Raw genomic sequence first — 16,973 nt, 5'->3', positions numbered from 1 at the left:
GGGAAGTGAGCCGGGATTGAAATCCATTGACCCAAAGCAGATGAGCATGTCCATTCAAGCCGCCCTTTTCCTCCTGCTTGCCCTCTTTCTGCCTCTGTCTGCTCCTGTTGTTTTGACTTCATTTCTCTTGAATAATAATAAATTCAGAAGTGCGTACCAGTGGCCTAAAAAATATCAGTAAACTGTTGTCATTAGAACAAGTTTGTAAAATGAAAATGTCACTGGAAAATGTGTTAATGGAGCAGAATGTGGAGTATCTAGAGCAGGAGTGTCGAACTCCAGGCCTCGAGGGCCAGTGTCCGGCAGGTTTTAGATATCAACACACCTGAATCAAATGATTAGTTCATTACCAGACCTCAGGAGAACTTCAAAACATGTTGAGGAGATAATTTAGCCATTTAAATCAACTGTGTTGAACCTAAAACCTGCAGGACACCGGCCCTCGAGGCCTGGAGTTCGACACCTGTGATCTAGAGAGATACTTTTGTCAAATGTTATTTAGTTTTTTACTGTAAAATCTTTAAAAAATCATCTCAAAGGGAGTGGAAGGTGGAAATCTTGTGGTTTGTTCAGATGCAACTTTGTAGGCCTAAGCTGTGCTGCCATGAAAGAAGAGGGTTTCTCTTGGAAACCCTTCCAAACAGCTCATGTTGGTCAGTCTTTTTTCTACTTGTACTGTTACGAACTCTAGCATTTAAAATTCCTACTGAGTCCTGTAGAGCCTGAGATGTACAGCTTGGTTTATTTGCACTTTATCTGAGCGTTCCACACACTGACTTTGGGCTGAATTTGGTGGGACATTTATTCCTGGGAAGACTGACAGGTGTATTTAACATTTTCTGCTTGTGAATCATTTTTCACTGTAGAATGATAGACTTTCAATTGTTTGGAAATGGCATTATTACACATTCGCAGCAACAATTGTTTCGCTAAAATGATTGATGTCTTTCCTTGGCATTGCACTGAGACATACTTGGATACTCTAGACCAGCAACCTGCCAAAACGTCTGCTTAAATCAAAGTGTTCACACTTACTGCTCATCAATTAATCAGGTAATTTTGATTTACGTATTTATTATATCATATATTTATATGATATCATAAATATTATATATTTATAAAATATATTTGATTTGATTATTTTTTATTTAACATTTGAGTTGCCCACTTAATCCTATGGAATTAGTAACTGCATACTTTGTAAGACCTTTTTTTCACATGACTGTAACATATTATCTATACTGAACTTATGAAATTAAATTAAAGTTATTTTTTTTCTAGAAGCAGGATTAAATACTTCAGCTGTCTTGCCAGTGTTGTCTACTGCCCCCCAGTAAAACATGTACCTGCTGCATTTTGCAGAATCTGAGTTGTGAGTTGTGGCCACTTGTTGAAGTTTTAAAACCTTGTAGATTCCTTATTGTGGTGCTTATCCTACATTTTTAAAAATTTGTTCAATAACCGATATTCCAATGTGGAAATTTTCCTTCCTCCCAGTGTTCAATGTTCATATAATACAAAGAATACTCGAAGAGTCTGAAAGAAAAACTATTTGTTTATTAGTTTCTCAGGATTTTCTTAGCACCACTGATCTACCTAAAACAGTGAAATAGCAGTTTGTGATCAAAAATAAAAAGTATGTAATATGTTAATGTCTTTGATCATATTTTATTACAATCTTTGATTGAAATTGTCCACTTGCACACATGCATGATACAAAGAAAAGCCCAGTATTCCTCTTGAACCAGAGCAAACCTGACTACATCCAGAAAATGAGCAATGGCTGGTGAGAGTCACGGAGGAGAGACAAGGTTGTCTGTTAGCAGGTTCAGAGAGCGGCTGAGGTGAAAAACGGAGAAGGGGGGAAGGAAAGAGCAAGAGACTAATAAATAGTGTGCTGGGAGTTGAAAACTGCAGACAGAAGTTTTTGTGTGCGACTGCCTCGCTTAACCCCAACGCCACTGAAAGTTCAGCCAGGGCCTGAATTAGATCACATCAAGGCATCATCTCACTCTGTGTATACATGTACTCTGTATGCTAAAGTGTGTGTGTACCACATCCTTCAGCAAAAACTCACCTGTTGATCTTCATCCAACATAGCTGACATCTATGTCACCCATACAAAAACAGCTCCCAAAATGAGGGCAGACATGTAACCTATACACGCTTGATGTGTGTGTTTGTATACTGTGAGGCCGAACTAAAAGTAGATTGTTTGTGTGATAGAGGCCAAGGCAGGGGAGAAGTTAGACGTTTTTGGTTTTGGCTCGTCAAACCATAATTTAATTTTGTTACCACTGGGCATATAATAACAGATCTGGACATCAGTAATAACTAAATTGTACTCACGCTAAAAGCTAAGATCTAGAACAAAGTCAAACAGGGCAAGAAATACAAGTTAGACTGTCAGACAGGTTTCAAACCCACATGTTTGCCAACATCACTTGTTCCCAGCATAGAACAGTGAAACGATCACTCAAAAACTGTCTGACTTGAGGGATTACGCCATCGTTTCAGGTGTTCTGACTTTCAGCTTTACCTCAAAATATGTTGGGTTACATAATCTGCCTAAACTTTTGGTTGGTTGAAAATCTGCCTGAATGTCTGACTTGTGGGGGTTTTTTGTAGAAATTAGTAGAAATGACGCTGCTATGCTCTCAGCAATTATTTTGCTATGCACAGTGTTAAGCAATTGCAAAAGCCTTCCAAAATAAGACCAAGGTTATAATTTGGTGTGTGTTTTGGGGGGAAAAAAGACAACAGCAACACTTATGTGAAGTTGTGCAAGAAAACAAGTAAACCACCGTGCCCATGACTCCCACATTTCATCAGTTGAGGCTGTGATGTTATAATCATAGATAAGAATGCTGATTGTGCAGCTAGAAGACAATGCCTGCACAGTCCGGGAATGCAGGCAAAATCCAGTAAGCCAAACACAAATCTTTTTCTATGTATTATTCCAATACTAATTTTATATTGCATGTAGTTTTATGTTGAGTTACACATTACACATTACACTTCTTAAAAGTTATACTGTAAGTTACTTAATTACATGCCAGAGAATCTAATTTGCTACATTATCTCTCCATTAAATAACCGTGCATTGCCACATATTTACCAGTTAACAATATAAAGCGCTGGCTACAGTTCCCCACATGAACTGAAATCCCTAATGAGCACATACACAAGAGCTTTCTTTTAGTGTTATGTATGAAAACAAAGCTGACTACAAAAAGCAAAGATGACAACCAGCCCACAGAGATTTGAATTCGATTGCCACAGTGATTCTGCTGTAGAAACATGTACATGTAGTAGAACTGGAGGCTAAAATGCTGCAAGCCTGATTGTTCATCAGGTTGTTACCTGCTGAAACTCAGGCTCTGGCTGCTGGGATGGGGTTTGCATATACTAAGCTTTATCATCAGCCTGCGTTCTTGGCTAGCTTTGTATTAGTATTCTGTCTGTGCAGGGGCTTCCAAAGAGCCAAAGATATATTAGTAGCATAATTGTTTCTTGTCCTGTTGTGCAATAAAAAAGTATAAAAAGCAATGTCCATGTCTCTGCTGCAGGCTGCTCCACCAGTTTCCTCCTCCTGCACACCATCTGAAATCAGCTCATTGTGTTACAAGTGCGCAGGAAGAAAAAAGCATTTAGTCATTTGCAACACGTAGCAGTTGGCTCAGTCCATTCTGCTTCCTAAGTGAAAGGGCCTTTAGCCGTTTTCTTACTGTAGCAGATACGGCATGTCTCATTAGTGCCATACAGTTTATGGAGAGAGCTTGTTATTTAATTTCATTATTTAAAACTCCAAATATTTTCATGTCAGCCTCCAGAACATCAGTAATAATTACGTTGAACCTTCAAAAACCAGTGGGGGACATGTAGGGGTGGGTACCAAATTAAGCATTGATAAAGGTGCCAACTGAGCTTACTTTGGTAATACTGAGTACAGTTTTACACCAAATCACTGGGTGCCACTTTTGATATCAGTTCATATCTGGGGTTAGCTGTTCCCACCTGTTCTTGTCACCCTTGCAAATGTTAGTGTGTGCCAAAAGTTACACATAATTGTTGGTGTGCAAAATGCAAAGCTGGCCGTGCAAACCACATCTAATCAGGGAAAAAATCTGGTCAAAACAGAGCGATTTGGTTTTGTGTTGTGTTTAAAGTGTTTCAAAGAAGTAAAATGTTTCAGTGGAGAAGTATAGACTCAAGAGAAAATTTTTAATTAATTATTTCGTTTTGAGCAAAGTCCAGAAAAACAGTTGTTATTCACTTCTGGTACCAAATACAGGTACCTGTACTGATACCAGTGTGTTTTAAAGTATGAAAGGTACCCAGCTGTAGTAACAACACAGTGCTTATGTCCGTCTTTTATATATAGTCTTCAATTTTAATGTGTAGGCTTGAGGTCTTAATGTTAATCTGCCTGTTACCAATGTCCTCTATACACATCAAAGCTGTATCTAATGTTAGCAGTGTAGCTGTTACTTTAATCCATTTCAATTGTTGCCATATTAATCATATAAATTGGACCCAGACTTTCCTTCAGCATGGAGAATATAGAAGCTACTTAACAGTCATCATCTGTACCAAAACACTGAGGCTGGGTGTCAAAGCCTAGACAAACCCCTCGATGCTTAACTGAGATTACACAACAATTAAGATAAGAGAGGATGAGATTTTCCTCTCCCCTCAGTCTCTCACCCTCTCTCACTCAATCTCGCTCTCTCTCTCCTTTTTTAAGTATGATTGTAAAGAATGTTGTTTAAAGAAGGGAAATTAAGTTTGCCTTTGATGTCTTCTGAAATATGAAACAGCCACACGCTTATAGAAATGTTAAACACTCACCACACACGCGCTCACGCTGACACACACCAGCTGATTTCACTGGAAGCCGCTGCTTCGCCCAAACTTTATTATACAAATGCCCAAACAGACTAAACACTTACTTACTTTTCACTGGAAATTACTTAACTGCACAGTTTCAGTTTGACCTCTGTGGAAGTGAGCAGTCACCTGAGCCACCCCCCACCCCCTCACCCCCGCCTCCCGTAGTCTTTTCCCTCCCTCCACCTCTCACTCTCTCCCTCTGCTGCTTTCTGCTGACTCCTGGAATTATGATCTGTTTCCCGTCCACAGGAATAATAGAATACAGGAGGAAGAGGGGGGTCGTCAGCAGCTCTGTGGAACAGTAGTGAGGAGTCCAGCTACACTGTGGTTACATTCTGTTTGTATGTGTGTGCGTGTGTCTGCAAATGCGTTTATATCCAGATGTGCTAATGTGCAATGTTTTCCTCTTCATTTCCATAAACTTCACACATTAGAAGATTATCCTCGGACACGGACACACACATAGAAACAGAACTTAAACTCCATTAATGCTCATAAATCTTAACCCTCCTCCCATTATCTTGACAGTAAACGCCTCATGTATACAACCACGCGGCAGGCAGTGGGTCTCCACTCTCTACCAGAGCCTCCAGGCACTTAACACTATCGGCAGTCAGATCCAGCCACTCCAGTGTGTTTGGAGTGTGTGTGGAGTGTGTCCTCAGCCGCATAAATATTTATCACACGGCTACCCCAGGAATTTTAATGAGCACTGATGGAGAGCAATCAACACAGTAGAGCCAGTAGAGAGAGAGAGAGAGGCGAGATGAGGACATGAAGTGAGAGTTTGTGATAATTTAGCTTTTAAATATTAACATGACTTTCACTGTTTTCCCGAGGAGATTCACACACTCCTGTTTTTCTACTGATTTGGTCTTTTAAGAGTTTTTGTGTGTGGCTTTCTGCACTAAATTTGTCATTACTGTGTATACATGTGTATTTCCCACTATACGTGTGTGTGTGTTCACATGTGCAGTGTAGTATTGTACATACTCATCAAGGTGACAGGGCCACCCCTTAGAGGTCACTTAACACATTGTGTGCAGGCCAAGCTGCATGGGGAGTGAGGGAAGGAAACCTGAGCTGTAACTCACACAGCTCGCTCTCCCCCCCCTGTAGACACAAGCGCATACATAGAATGAGACACGCTGGACCTGGCCTTTGACATCTGGCTGGGAGCGGCTAATAACTGTCTTGGATTCCTAAAGACGCAGCAGCTCAGAGTTCATCGAAATTTACTGCAGTGATGCTTTATTGACTTGAGGAAACAATAAATATGAAATCACTGATTTGTGTTGCCACAGAGTGGCACAAATGAAACCCACAGGTCTTCGTTTCTTCTGCTCAGGATTCCAGGATTTCATAAGATGCCAGATAAATTACACTAAATAGAAAGTATGTCAGTTTGAAGGAGTAGTGCAGACAGAGGTAACCTACATTTTTTTATGACTCTGGTTTCCATATTTTGTTCCAGTGTAAGCAACATATTGTGTCAAAAAGAGCTAAAATAAGCGGGTGCAGACAATATTTCTTCTTCAAATGTTAAGTAACTGAAAGGAGAATATATGAGGATTTTTAGATTTTAAGTGGTTTAAAATGTTTAACCCCCTACCATATAATAGTAAATTCCTCATAGTACTATTTTTAGTTTATAAAGTAATAGCTTAAAATATTGTGTATAATCTAACCTGTTGGCCTGAATTTCCGTCACTTTATTACATTCTCTTTTCAGTTCAGTCACAGTTATATCTGCTAATGTAAGATCTGTGTATGTTTAACTTATCTTACTAATCACTTTGAAACCCACCTTAGCGATCCTGAGCCTCAGCCCCAGGCTGAGAAGCACAATCTACTGTGCTTGAACAGATACTTCATGTCAGAGTCAAATTTTTGTGTCACTAGAATTAAGTATGAAGTTATTACCAAGTTATTACAAGATTATGATGTACTGTGAATTTAATTAGAAAAAGAAATGGTGAATGCAAAGCACTTAAAGAGCACCTTTTTAACATTCACCTGTTAATGCACACACACAACCCAGTGACAATAGAGCAGGTCAATCATCAATAACATCTTAGAATTCAGTAAGATGCTCAAAGATGCCCCGGCATGTGGAAGGGCCATGGATCAAACTCTCAGCCATGTGATTTGTGGACAGCTCGCTCTCACACCTGAGCCATTAAAACAGAGACTACTGCTGTTGTACAAATTACTGCATCGGTCTCCGATTTCATCCCTCCCTCCTTCTCCCTTCCCTTTACTTGAAACTGAGGGTCTTTTGTGCTTTAAAGGAAGTGATAAGTTGAGGCGATGCTGGCGGAGGTGCGTTAGAAATTGACCAGTGACAGATTTGTGACTGTAGGTCCAGGCAGCACTGAAACGATGAAGCTCACTTTTTTTGCTACAAGTATGTCTCCACCTGCACAGACACACACACAAACACAGACGGCGACTCACACACCTGTGCACATTGTGTATGCATTAACTTTCATGTTTCTGCAGGCAGGCTAGGTATCAGTCTGCTCCTTCCTCATTGTCCCGCCTTCATGTCCTTGTCATTGTCCGCGCAGTAATTCATTCCGGGTTTAAAAGCCCTGGATCAGGGATGACTTCTTCCATCAAAATCCCACTGAGGTCAAAGATCAGAACATCTGGGTCTGGTTGGAACATCTGGGTCTGTTGGGGACATGGAGACCGTGGGCTCCAGACTCTCACAGCGTTCTCGGCCCCTTTATCTAATTTCCTTTGAAGTATTTGCAGCCTCATGTCCACTACTGTACAAATACCAGACACACTACTGGACTTCCAAAACCACATCATAGTCTCCCAGCATGCAATCCTCAGAGCAAGAGAGAGGAAAGAGAATCGGTTTCTTGAAAATGTTTGATCTGGGTAGGTTTGCAGTCGGAAGAAAAATAAATGCAGCTTAGGGACATTTAGCATTTTTTAATCTATCCTGGCAATTGTACTTTGTGTGTGTGTGTGTGTGTGTGTGTGTGTGTGTGTGTGTGTGTGTGCGCGCGTGCGTGCGTGCGTGTGTGTGCGTGTTCACACATCGCTGCCTGTTAGTGTGTATGTGCCCTTATGTGGGGGTCAGCCCGTGTGCTGTGTGATTTATTGAAAGGCCTTGTAGTGATACCAGATTCCTTTGCGTTAAATGCCTGCTCTGAGGGCCTCTTACTGGCTGTGTGCTTTATGGACCATGATCACACCCTATTTGTCTCTCACTTTTACATTTCTAAGGATTAATTTTATGGCTTCTCATCTTTATTAGACTGGATAGTGTAAGAAAAAGGGCAAAAGAGCAGAATGAGCAAGGGAAGGTCAGACCGCATACTTGAGGACATGTCAGGCTTTTTGTATTACGAGTGATTGTTAGATTGTTTGACTGTATAAGTTATAGTTATATTTTGAGTCTTTTCAATAGTCACACTGCTTTTGTTTTATCTGATGTTTCGGTCTAGTCCAAAAGTACTTTTTTAATGAACAGAAAACTGTAGGAAGATGTTGTGGCTTTTTAGATTGTCCAGTTAAGTTCCATTTATTTCCAGTCATTACCAGTACAGCTGATCAAATAAACTGAGCTGATCAGGAAAGGAGAGGAAAGGACCACCTAGTGCTAAAATCATCAACTTATATGCATTACCAAAGCATATTCCAGGCATGTGATGAAGATCCTTTTAAATCCCAGTCTCATAACTATTGCTTGGGAGCTAAGATTAGATAAGAACTGGGGATGTTGTGGTTTTATTTCAATCTGCAATTTGAGTCTGTTCTTTTTCTCTTTCAAAGTTTGGATCGATCTGGGATCGGTTCAGCCACTACAATGACTCCATTTGTTCCTGAGGAAAGTTTCTGGCTGGTGTTTTCCACATACCAATTACTTGTGGCAGTGTTCATCGCATAATCAGGACAGAAAATCATCTCAGAAACAAAGATGTGTTTTTTAATGCTTAGTTAAGGTTTTTAATTCAGAAACTTATAGAAATAACTTTACAGCCATGAGCTGATGATCAGAATTGACCGAAATGATGTTGCCTTATTTGTGCAACGCATTGTAAATAATAAATGTGACCCTCTTTTTACTCGTCTGACAAAATGAACTTCTTTCCTAATTCTTTGATGCCACTCAGAGACCTCAGTGCCCCTTCATAGGCTTTAACTTAGTCTCGGTTGATGAGCAGGTGTAGATCATATTGTCATTCAACTTGTGAGAGCCACATTTTGTCACAGCTAAAAAAATGTATTTATTTATTTATTTATTTTAGATTTGTGCTGCTTAATTGTGTTATTATGACTGCTACATATTTGCAGACACGGACAGAACGCTGAGTTAAACAGGACGTACCAAGCTGTTGGGTTTGGTTCCAAATCGGATCCATATGAAGATTGTATTGTGCCCCCATCTGTTAGTAGTTCATGTTGAATTATTCGCTACATGCTCTGTTTGGGTGAATTCACTTGGCCGCAGAACGCTCTTGTTAGCAGTTTGGACTCAGCTTTTATTTCACTGAGTGGTACTCTGCAGTATGAGCTCTGATGGTGAGGTTGTCTGTCACCTGTAGAAATCCTGGTTGACAAAGACCAGACGCTGGATTAACTTCCTGGATGCTGAACCGTGTGGTTACGTGCTAAGAAGGCAGACTTAGCAGACAAGAGTCTGATTTCAGCAGATGTTTTCCTGCCAAACTCAGATGGAGATTTCAGGCCTAACAGTAGTGGTGACAAAATGCTGATTTAAATACAAGGAATGGCTCTGCCTTCTTCCTCCCAGCTTCATGTGTTGTTCGATTTACACGTATATTATGTGCTGGGCTATATAGCCTTAAAAATATATCATGATATTTCAAGAAAATTCACAAAATTATATTTATGTAAAAAACAAAATACTGAGCAGTCTCTAAACTGAATAGTCTCTCCTTCCTTGTAGCCTGGTTGTACTCGATGATGTGTTTTTTGCCTCAAGTGGTCAAAAAAGTGCGTCCGCCTTCAGCAAGAACCGTTCTGCGAGGTTGTTACAGTAGTTTTACTTTATTAAATCCTCATTGGAGGCTGTGGTCATTGTGGCTGTCACTGCTGTAGCAATGATATCACAATGTAACACTTTAATATCTCCAAAAAAAGAATAATTTCACCAGTATTATCGTGGATAGCGCACACCCCTCATTTAAATCCCAATCTGCTCAGTGCTTTAGAGCTTTCACTGTCTTAGTAAAGTTACTATTCAACAGAAAATATACAGGCGGAGAAAAAACAAGAGTACGAATACTTGCTCTAAAGATACATTCATCTTTTTAGATGTGTAGCTGGTTAACACATCAACTTGAATCCGACCATTTTTGACATCACATAAACTTGGAACATGCTTTAATAGGTCCTTTCCATTAGCAGTAAGTAAGGATTTATGTTGTCTGTTTTGGCACATATTCTGCAAGAATTTCTTCTTTAATATTTAGATAAATTATTTAAACTCACAACCTTACGGTTACTTTAGCTTCCAGTCATATAAAACCACAAAACGATGTGATCTCTTGATGCGTAATACATATTAAGCACCACCACCGTGGACTGTAAATAGGGTATGAGAGAGATGTCCGTCATGCGTGTTACCCTTTGAAAGGAAAACAAAGTCAAAGAAGTAAAAAGTGTGCCATGTGTGGTCAAGGTTCACTTATAAAATTGCCTCTCCTGACCATTAACAGCACTGTCAGGCCATCTATCAGTCACACCGAATGGCAGTAAAGGAGCTTGTATTAAGCTCCTTATGCAAAATGCTGCAGCTGCACGTTTGGAGTCTCGCTGCTCTGCATTTCCATCACCCTCCTCAGTTTCCCTCGCAGTTAATTTTGTGGTTCTAAAACTTGGTTTGCAAAGACGTATATAACCTGTGTTGTTGCTACATTACTGTTTCTACAGTGTTTGTAAGAGTGCTGTGATTTACCAGATAAGAAGAAGCTCAGGTTAAAGTACAAAGACCTCTCCATCTCCAGATGTGACATTATGTTAAGAAAACGCCGTCTGTTTTGGACTTTTGGGTAAATTTGCTGGTCAAAGCTGTACCTGTAAGGCAGTCGCAGGCTTTGGGAGCTCGCCTCTAAACTGCAGGTGCATGGATGAATTTGTCACTTGTCTCGTTTAACAGAACGCAGACACAGTGACTCTTTAAAGATAGAGTCTGCGCTCCAGGTTCAGTCCATTGAGTTCAGGTAAGGGTCTTGCCATTGGCAGCAGGTGTTGCAGCTTCATATTTATTTCACTTCATTTGGACTACGTATGCATGCAGACAGAATCTAAACAAAAGGCAACTTCGGGATTTTTTTTCCCTGCAGGTCAAACTTCCTGCATTTGTTTACTTTCCCTTTTCAAGCATCTGTCTCCGAAACACTCACATCAGATTAGACTTAACTATCCTGCTGTTTAGCAAACCATCACTAACAAAGGTATAAACCATGTGACTCTCCCTGATGTATAGAAATTATAAAGGAGGTGCAGTTGCTACTTGTTAATGTCAGCTTACCGCTTTTCTCTAAACCAGTTCGTGACTAGACTTCTTTTATGCCAGCTATGAAATGTTCTCCATTACAAACCCTAATCAATATAATTATGAAGCAAGTGGATTATTTAATATAATTGTGGAGTAAGTCGCCCTATAATAATTACATTCAGCCTCATGATAAATTATGTCTCATTGCTGCAGGTAATTAGTCTGAAAATGTTTCCAGTTATGGCTTTGAGTGCCAAAATCGTTTGTGAGTAATGTACAGAGCTGCTCACATGAGAAAGAGCTGTTTGTCCTGCTGTTACAGACGGAGGAGAAAATGGGCTGAAGCTTTCATCTGCTCGGCTGTATATAGACCATGCAGAGTTAAAAATAAAAAGACCGCTCACCCAGAATTGAACCAAGTTTTCAACTCGGGCCGAATAATATCAAACCGAACGCTGTCAGAAACCTGAATCGGCCTGTGCTTGTTCCCTCCGTGTGTGTTCAGTGTTCTTGCCTTTGTGTGTAATCAGAAGAGTGTGATTAAGCGCTGTGGAGCCTCTCTGAGATGTGGGTCCCCGCTCTCTAAAAGGCTGAAGTATGCCAGCGCTGCCGTGTGCGTTCCTCTGTAATAAGATCACCCAAAAAAGACGTTTTCAAGAGGTTCAGTGTCAGATGGTAACACTGCTCTGCTCGGTGCACTTTACCCTGGGCTGCTGTTCATAGGTGGGGTTTGGCGTCCCGCTTCCGGCTAACAGTGTGTGCTATAAAGCGATATTCATTTCAACTTTGCAACAACAGTTTGAAAAAGAGCCTAGTGTGTTTAAACGACAAAGCCAGGTCCGTAAAAGAAACGGTTTGGATGTGCAGGAACTTTACCGACTGCACCCCGCTTCCAACGAGAAGCGGGTACACCAGCTGTGAGTCAGGCCTCGTCGTTCAGCCTGAGTGTTGGACCTCACTGATGCTCATGTGGCTGAATGAAAGCAAATCCCCTGCACGTTCCAAAATCTTGTGGAAAGACTGAAACTAGAAGAGCGGCATCTGGACGCAGCAGCAAAGTCAGTTAAGTCTTAAAATCGTAGTTCTGGTTGACACGGTGACACTTAAGGTTGTTTAAGCTGGCAACACTAAGAGCGTATCGACCATGAAATACCCTTTTGAGCTGAAAGTTTAGCGAGTATTTACCGTTCCTTTGGTTATTTGTCTTGTGTTGTGTTTTTTAAGTCAAACTTGTTTTTCTTCATGGATTGCATTATCCTTACACTAACACTTACTGTATACGTATCCTCTTTCAAATTCCAGAGACCAGCTCTTTAGCTCTTCCTCTCTTTCAGGTTACGTCACTACATGTGATGTTCACACATGCAGGATCTTGTCCGCTGAATTCCATCCAGTATGTGCATGCATCATTTTCTGTATACCTCTCTGTGCACGTGGATGCCGTTTATTACTTATCAATGTATGTGCATATGTGTGCCGCAGCTAACAGCAGAGATCAGCAGAAACACAATTAGCCTGAAAACATATATGCCAGATTAGTTAAAAACAAATAATAACACCCTTTAGCAGCCACACCATGCATGCATGTAGTCCATTGAAGCAATGACAGATTGCACCACTGATAGTACAGACTACTGCCACAGTGAGTTTCAGAGGCTATTTTGTTTGGTTGTCCTCAGACTTTTGGTCTTGGAGCATGAGGAGGCCCGTGTAGTGCAGAGAGGAAAGAAAAGAGAGAAGCACAGGGGAAACCCAGCACAGCACTTTGAGCACTTCTTGAGAAACCACCACTGCAGCAATAACTGTGTTTAACACGAGCCATCCTGTATAAAAGTATTAAAATCACAGAATCAGCCTTTCTTCGTCTGTGTGTTCGACACAGTTGTCCATGAGTGAGAATCTTTGTAAATATAAGAAATAGAATAGTGGGAATAGAAGTCGGAGAAAGGACTGAAGCTTAAAAAAGACACACAAAGAAGAGGCTTCTCTCTCTTTCTTTTTTTTATTTGGACTCGCTTTGGTGGTCTGAAGCAGGGTCTCACTGGATCTTGAACCCGGTGCAAAACCCAGCGGGGGGGAGAATGAGTGAGGGGTTGAGGGGGAGTGGGGGGGTCCTGAGCTAGGGGTTACACCACCAGAGTCCCACAATTTATCATGCTCTGGCACCAACGGGGGCTGTCTGGACAGATCGGAGGTGGGGAGCCGAGAGGGTGGGATTGATGGCCGGGGAGACTCTGTGACCTCCTTTTTTCCCCCAAGAGAGGAGATAATGTGTGCATGTATGTGGGAGAGAGAGAAAGTTATCATCACCCTCCATCCCTTGCATCCTGTTGAAGACATCAAGTTTGGATATTGAGTTTGATCCAGCACGTCTTCATATCGGAGTGACACATCAGCTGGGCTGAGGGGTCTCCTCCTCACAGGCGTCAGATCAGTCATGACAGATCATTTGTTTTTCTTTCTCCCCCTCTCTCCTTTCCCTTCTTTCTCCTTTTCTCTGGCTCCTCACTGTCTTTTTACTAGGACTACCTACAAGGTGACAGCACCAAAGCCTCTCAGAAGTTGGGTTGGAAGCCAAAGGTGACTTTTGAGGTAGGTTGGTTTGAGAGCACAGCCGGTTGGTCCTGCTGGATAGCATTAGCACACATATAATAAATGTAATGGGAGTAGTTTTCCACGCATGTAGACAATGGCATGACGTGATGAAATCAAAGGTGACTGAAAAAAACCACCAAATCAAAACATTTCAATGACAAATGAAAGAATGGTTTTGAAAGCCTGTAACGATTTCTAGAAACGCAGCCTTTTTTCAGCGAACTGTTAAAAGAAAATACACAAAGGTTCACTGCATCAAATCCACACGAAGCAACAGAAAACCAACCAGCACATGAGTTTTGAGTCTTTTAGCTTTTAGATTAGAATTTTATTACAGTTGTATATTTTATCTACTTTTCATTTTATGCTGCATCAGATTATTATAAAGCTCTTTGGTACCAAAGCTCTTTGTTTATTCCTTTCTGTGAATAGTGCTATAAAAATAAATACTTGCTTTATAACATTTTGTATGTTGTTTAGAAATCAGCCTTTTAATAAAAGATTATTAAGCAAAGACTACTATAAATTAAGCAAATATTTCTCAATATATTTTTTTGTAATTATATACTGAGAAAAGCACTTCTAAAAATATATATATTGAAATATAATGAAATGAACTTCAAATAAATATTATACATATTTTAGAAAATTACATTTTTTGAAGTGCTTAGACGCTTTGATTAAATAGTTTCTAAGGCTAAATAATATATTAATAATGCAGCCAGTGTTGAGAAAACATAACTGTGTTTTTCAGTTAAACCTTATTTATTTTTGAGAAAGAAAAAAAAAAAAGAAAACAGAGGTTCAAGGTTTCATATTTTCTCAACTTTACCGGCTCGGGAAGCTTGGCTGAACTATAAAAATATAAATTCTGAATCTTCTGATAAACAAAAAACAATATTATCTCCTATCTGTCGCTGCAGACACTCTGAGCTCTTATCAGTACAATATGACCCAACGACACAAGCACGTTATGGATCATTGTCAGGTCCTAATACTGATAAACTTGATGTATTTATCATGTTTATCCAGCTGCAGTATAACTGTGTGGAAGGGAGGTCTTCACTAGGCCGAGTTTAAACCGCGGGTGTAAACGAGCCTTACTTCATGTATTTTATGTTTGTGTCTTTACCTTTTAGAGATATCAACCTTTCCAAATAAATAAATCTGATCCTGTCCCCTTGCAGGATCTGGTGAAGGAGATGGTGGACGCAGACATCGATCTCATGAAGAAAAATCCAAATGCCTGAAGCCAAGTCAGTCAGTTCTTACACGACGGGCATGTTTTAGCAGTCCTGGGTTCTTCCACTGAGACCCATAGTGGAAGACCCACCTTTCCTTTCTACCTGTATGACTCTTCCAAATCAATTGATTGTCTTGTTGTGAGTGGATAATGGTTGCTGTTGTATCTGTTGTCTGTTTCTCATATTTAGATTGATTAAATGTCTTTTACATTTCAACACTGATTATGTTTTATTATTATTACTGAGGGGTTTTTATTGTATTTTTTTTTCATTGTTTTGGGACTGTCAACGCTGAAATCTTTTCCCCTGAAGTGTGACGTGGAAAAAGTTAAATGAATGGATATTTTTATCTTTTATTAATATGAGCAGGGGATCCATTTGGTACAATAAAAAAAGTCTTTTAACATCGTGTCTGTTTGTTTTCTCATGAAGCACAATCAATTCTATAGAAGGCCTAATTATTTTTCTTTTTTTAATTCTAAGGAAATAAAAGCTGCAAATCCAGGTTTGAACCGCAGGTTGCGTGCGCGGAGTGTGCATGTGCACGCGCATGGGATCCCCAGTTTGTGCAGAGGTCTGGCTTTTCTCGTGTCGTTTCTTTCCTCTCTGTTTGCTCCTAATTCCAAGTTTTTCTTTAAAATTTACCAGAACACTGCGCTCCTTTATTCTGAGGGAAATGCGTTTTTCTCCTGCTCTCAAACATCTACCTGGAAACATCTACATCTGGATCGTGAGCGGCCTTGTGGCCTAAAATGAATGCTCGCATTTAAACTGTTGGCCCTGACTTGTTGTGATCCTGACGGTGACGGTTGCTGGGTGTGTTGGACACTCGTAACTGTTCCCACTTTGCAGAAGTTAGATGACTTCTTCTTCTTTAACAGACATGCTGCTTTCTCTTTGCTCGTCTTTATTGTTTGATTCGAGGTATTGAATCCAAAAGGGTCGTTTTCACGAGGGCACGTTATTCATACTTGTTTAAGAAAAAGAGTATATTTGATTAAAATGCTGCGACTGGAAGTGATGTAGTGCTGTCATGTGTCTAACAGCCTAGTCATCCATCCTCTGCTGTTATTGACTGTACAGGCGACCTGACGCTCTCTATAGATTACATTATATTATTTGTTGTGTTTAATGATGGGCCTTACTATCTTACATCCCTGCCCTCTTGTATCACAATATTAATAAATATGAATGCAGACCCAATCTAGTGTGTTTACAGTATTTGTGGAAATTTAGCTCTGTTAAAAACAGTGGAAAAAACTCTGCATTTATATCTTCAAAATATAAAGTATGTGCGTGCAGCCAAAATCTACTTTATCTCAAATGAAAGTGCACGTGCACCAAAATGGCCTATCTCAGATGTAGTATATGATATTTTATTAAAGTATTATTACAAATATTTATGTAAGGCGCCGTTTCTCAATTTCCCGAAAATCATTAAAGTTGTGAAATAAGTTTTTGTTTTGTTTTGTTTGACGTTTTTTTGGTTGTTGTTTTTTTAAGTGCGGCATCTTATTCCCACGTGGAATGCTAAATGAAGTATCTCCGATTTAAATGCAGCACTCGGTAAATGTCGGTCCCTCCTCAGAGCACACTGCTGCTGTCAGGTTTTGACATTCAACTTGCGCGGACCCTGAAGGTCTCCGTGAGCGGTCTGTGGAGGGTGGGGATCGCCTGTGTGTTTTTCTGGACGGCACCTACAGGACATTTAAAAGTCTCTGTGATCGTCCTGGACAGCGCTGAGTCTGTGCGGACTC

The 16,973-nt window shown here is 40.3% G+C and overlaps 1 protein-coding gene across 1 annotated transcript in view; it reads left to right on the top strand.

The window, feature by feature from the left end:
- Positions 1-15,432, top strand: part of gmds (GDP-mannose 4,6-dehydratase) — a 197,952-nt gene extending 182,520 nt beyond the window's left edge. Inside the window, exons 10-11 of the mRNA XM_006797833.3 lie at positions 13,901-13,969; positions 15,160-15,432. Of these exons, the coding sequence (XP_006797896.1) occupies positions 13,901-13,969; positions 15,160-15,222 (132 nt within the window). The 3' untranslated portion in view covers positions 15,223-15,432. The remainder of the gene's footprint in view (positions 1-13,900; positions 13,970-15,159) is intronic.
- The last annotated feature ends 1,541 nt before the right edge of the window (positions 15,433-16,973 follow it).

This window comes from Neolamprologus brichardi, chromosome 17 (genome assembly GCF_056152115.1).
Source record: "Neolamprologus brichardi isolate AB-2024 chromosome 17, ASM5615211v1, whole genome shotgun sequence".
In the NCBI taxonomy this organism is placed as follows: Eukaryota; Metazoa; Chordata; class Actinopteri; order Cichliformes; family Cichlidae; genus Neolamprologus; species Neolamprologus brichardi.
Note: the sequence above shows the minus strand (reverse complement) of the source record. Positions and strands in the feature narration are given on the sequence as shown.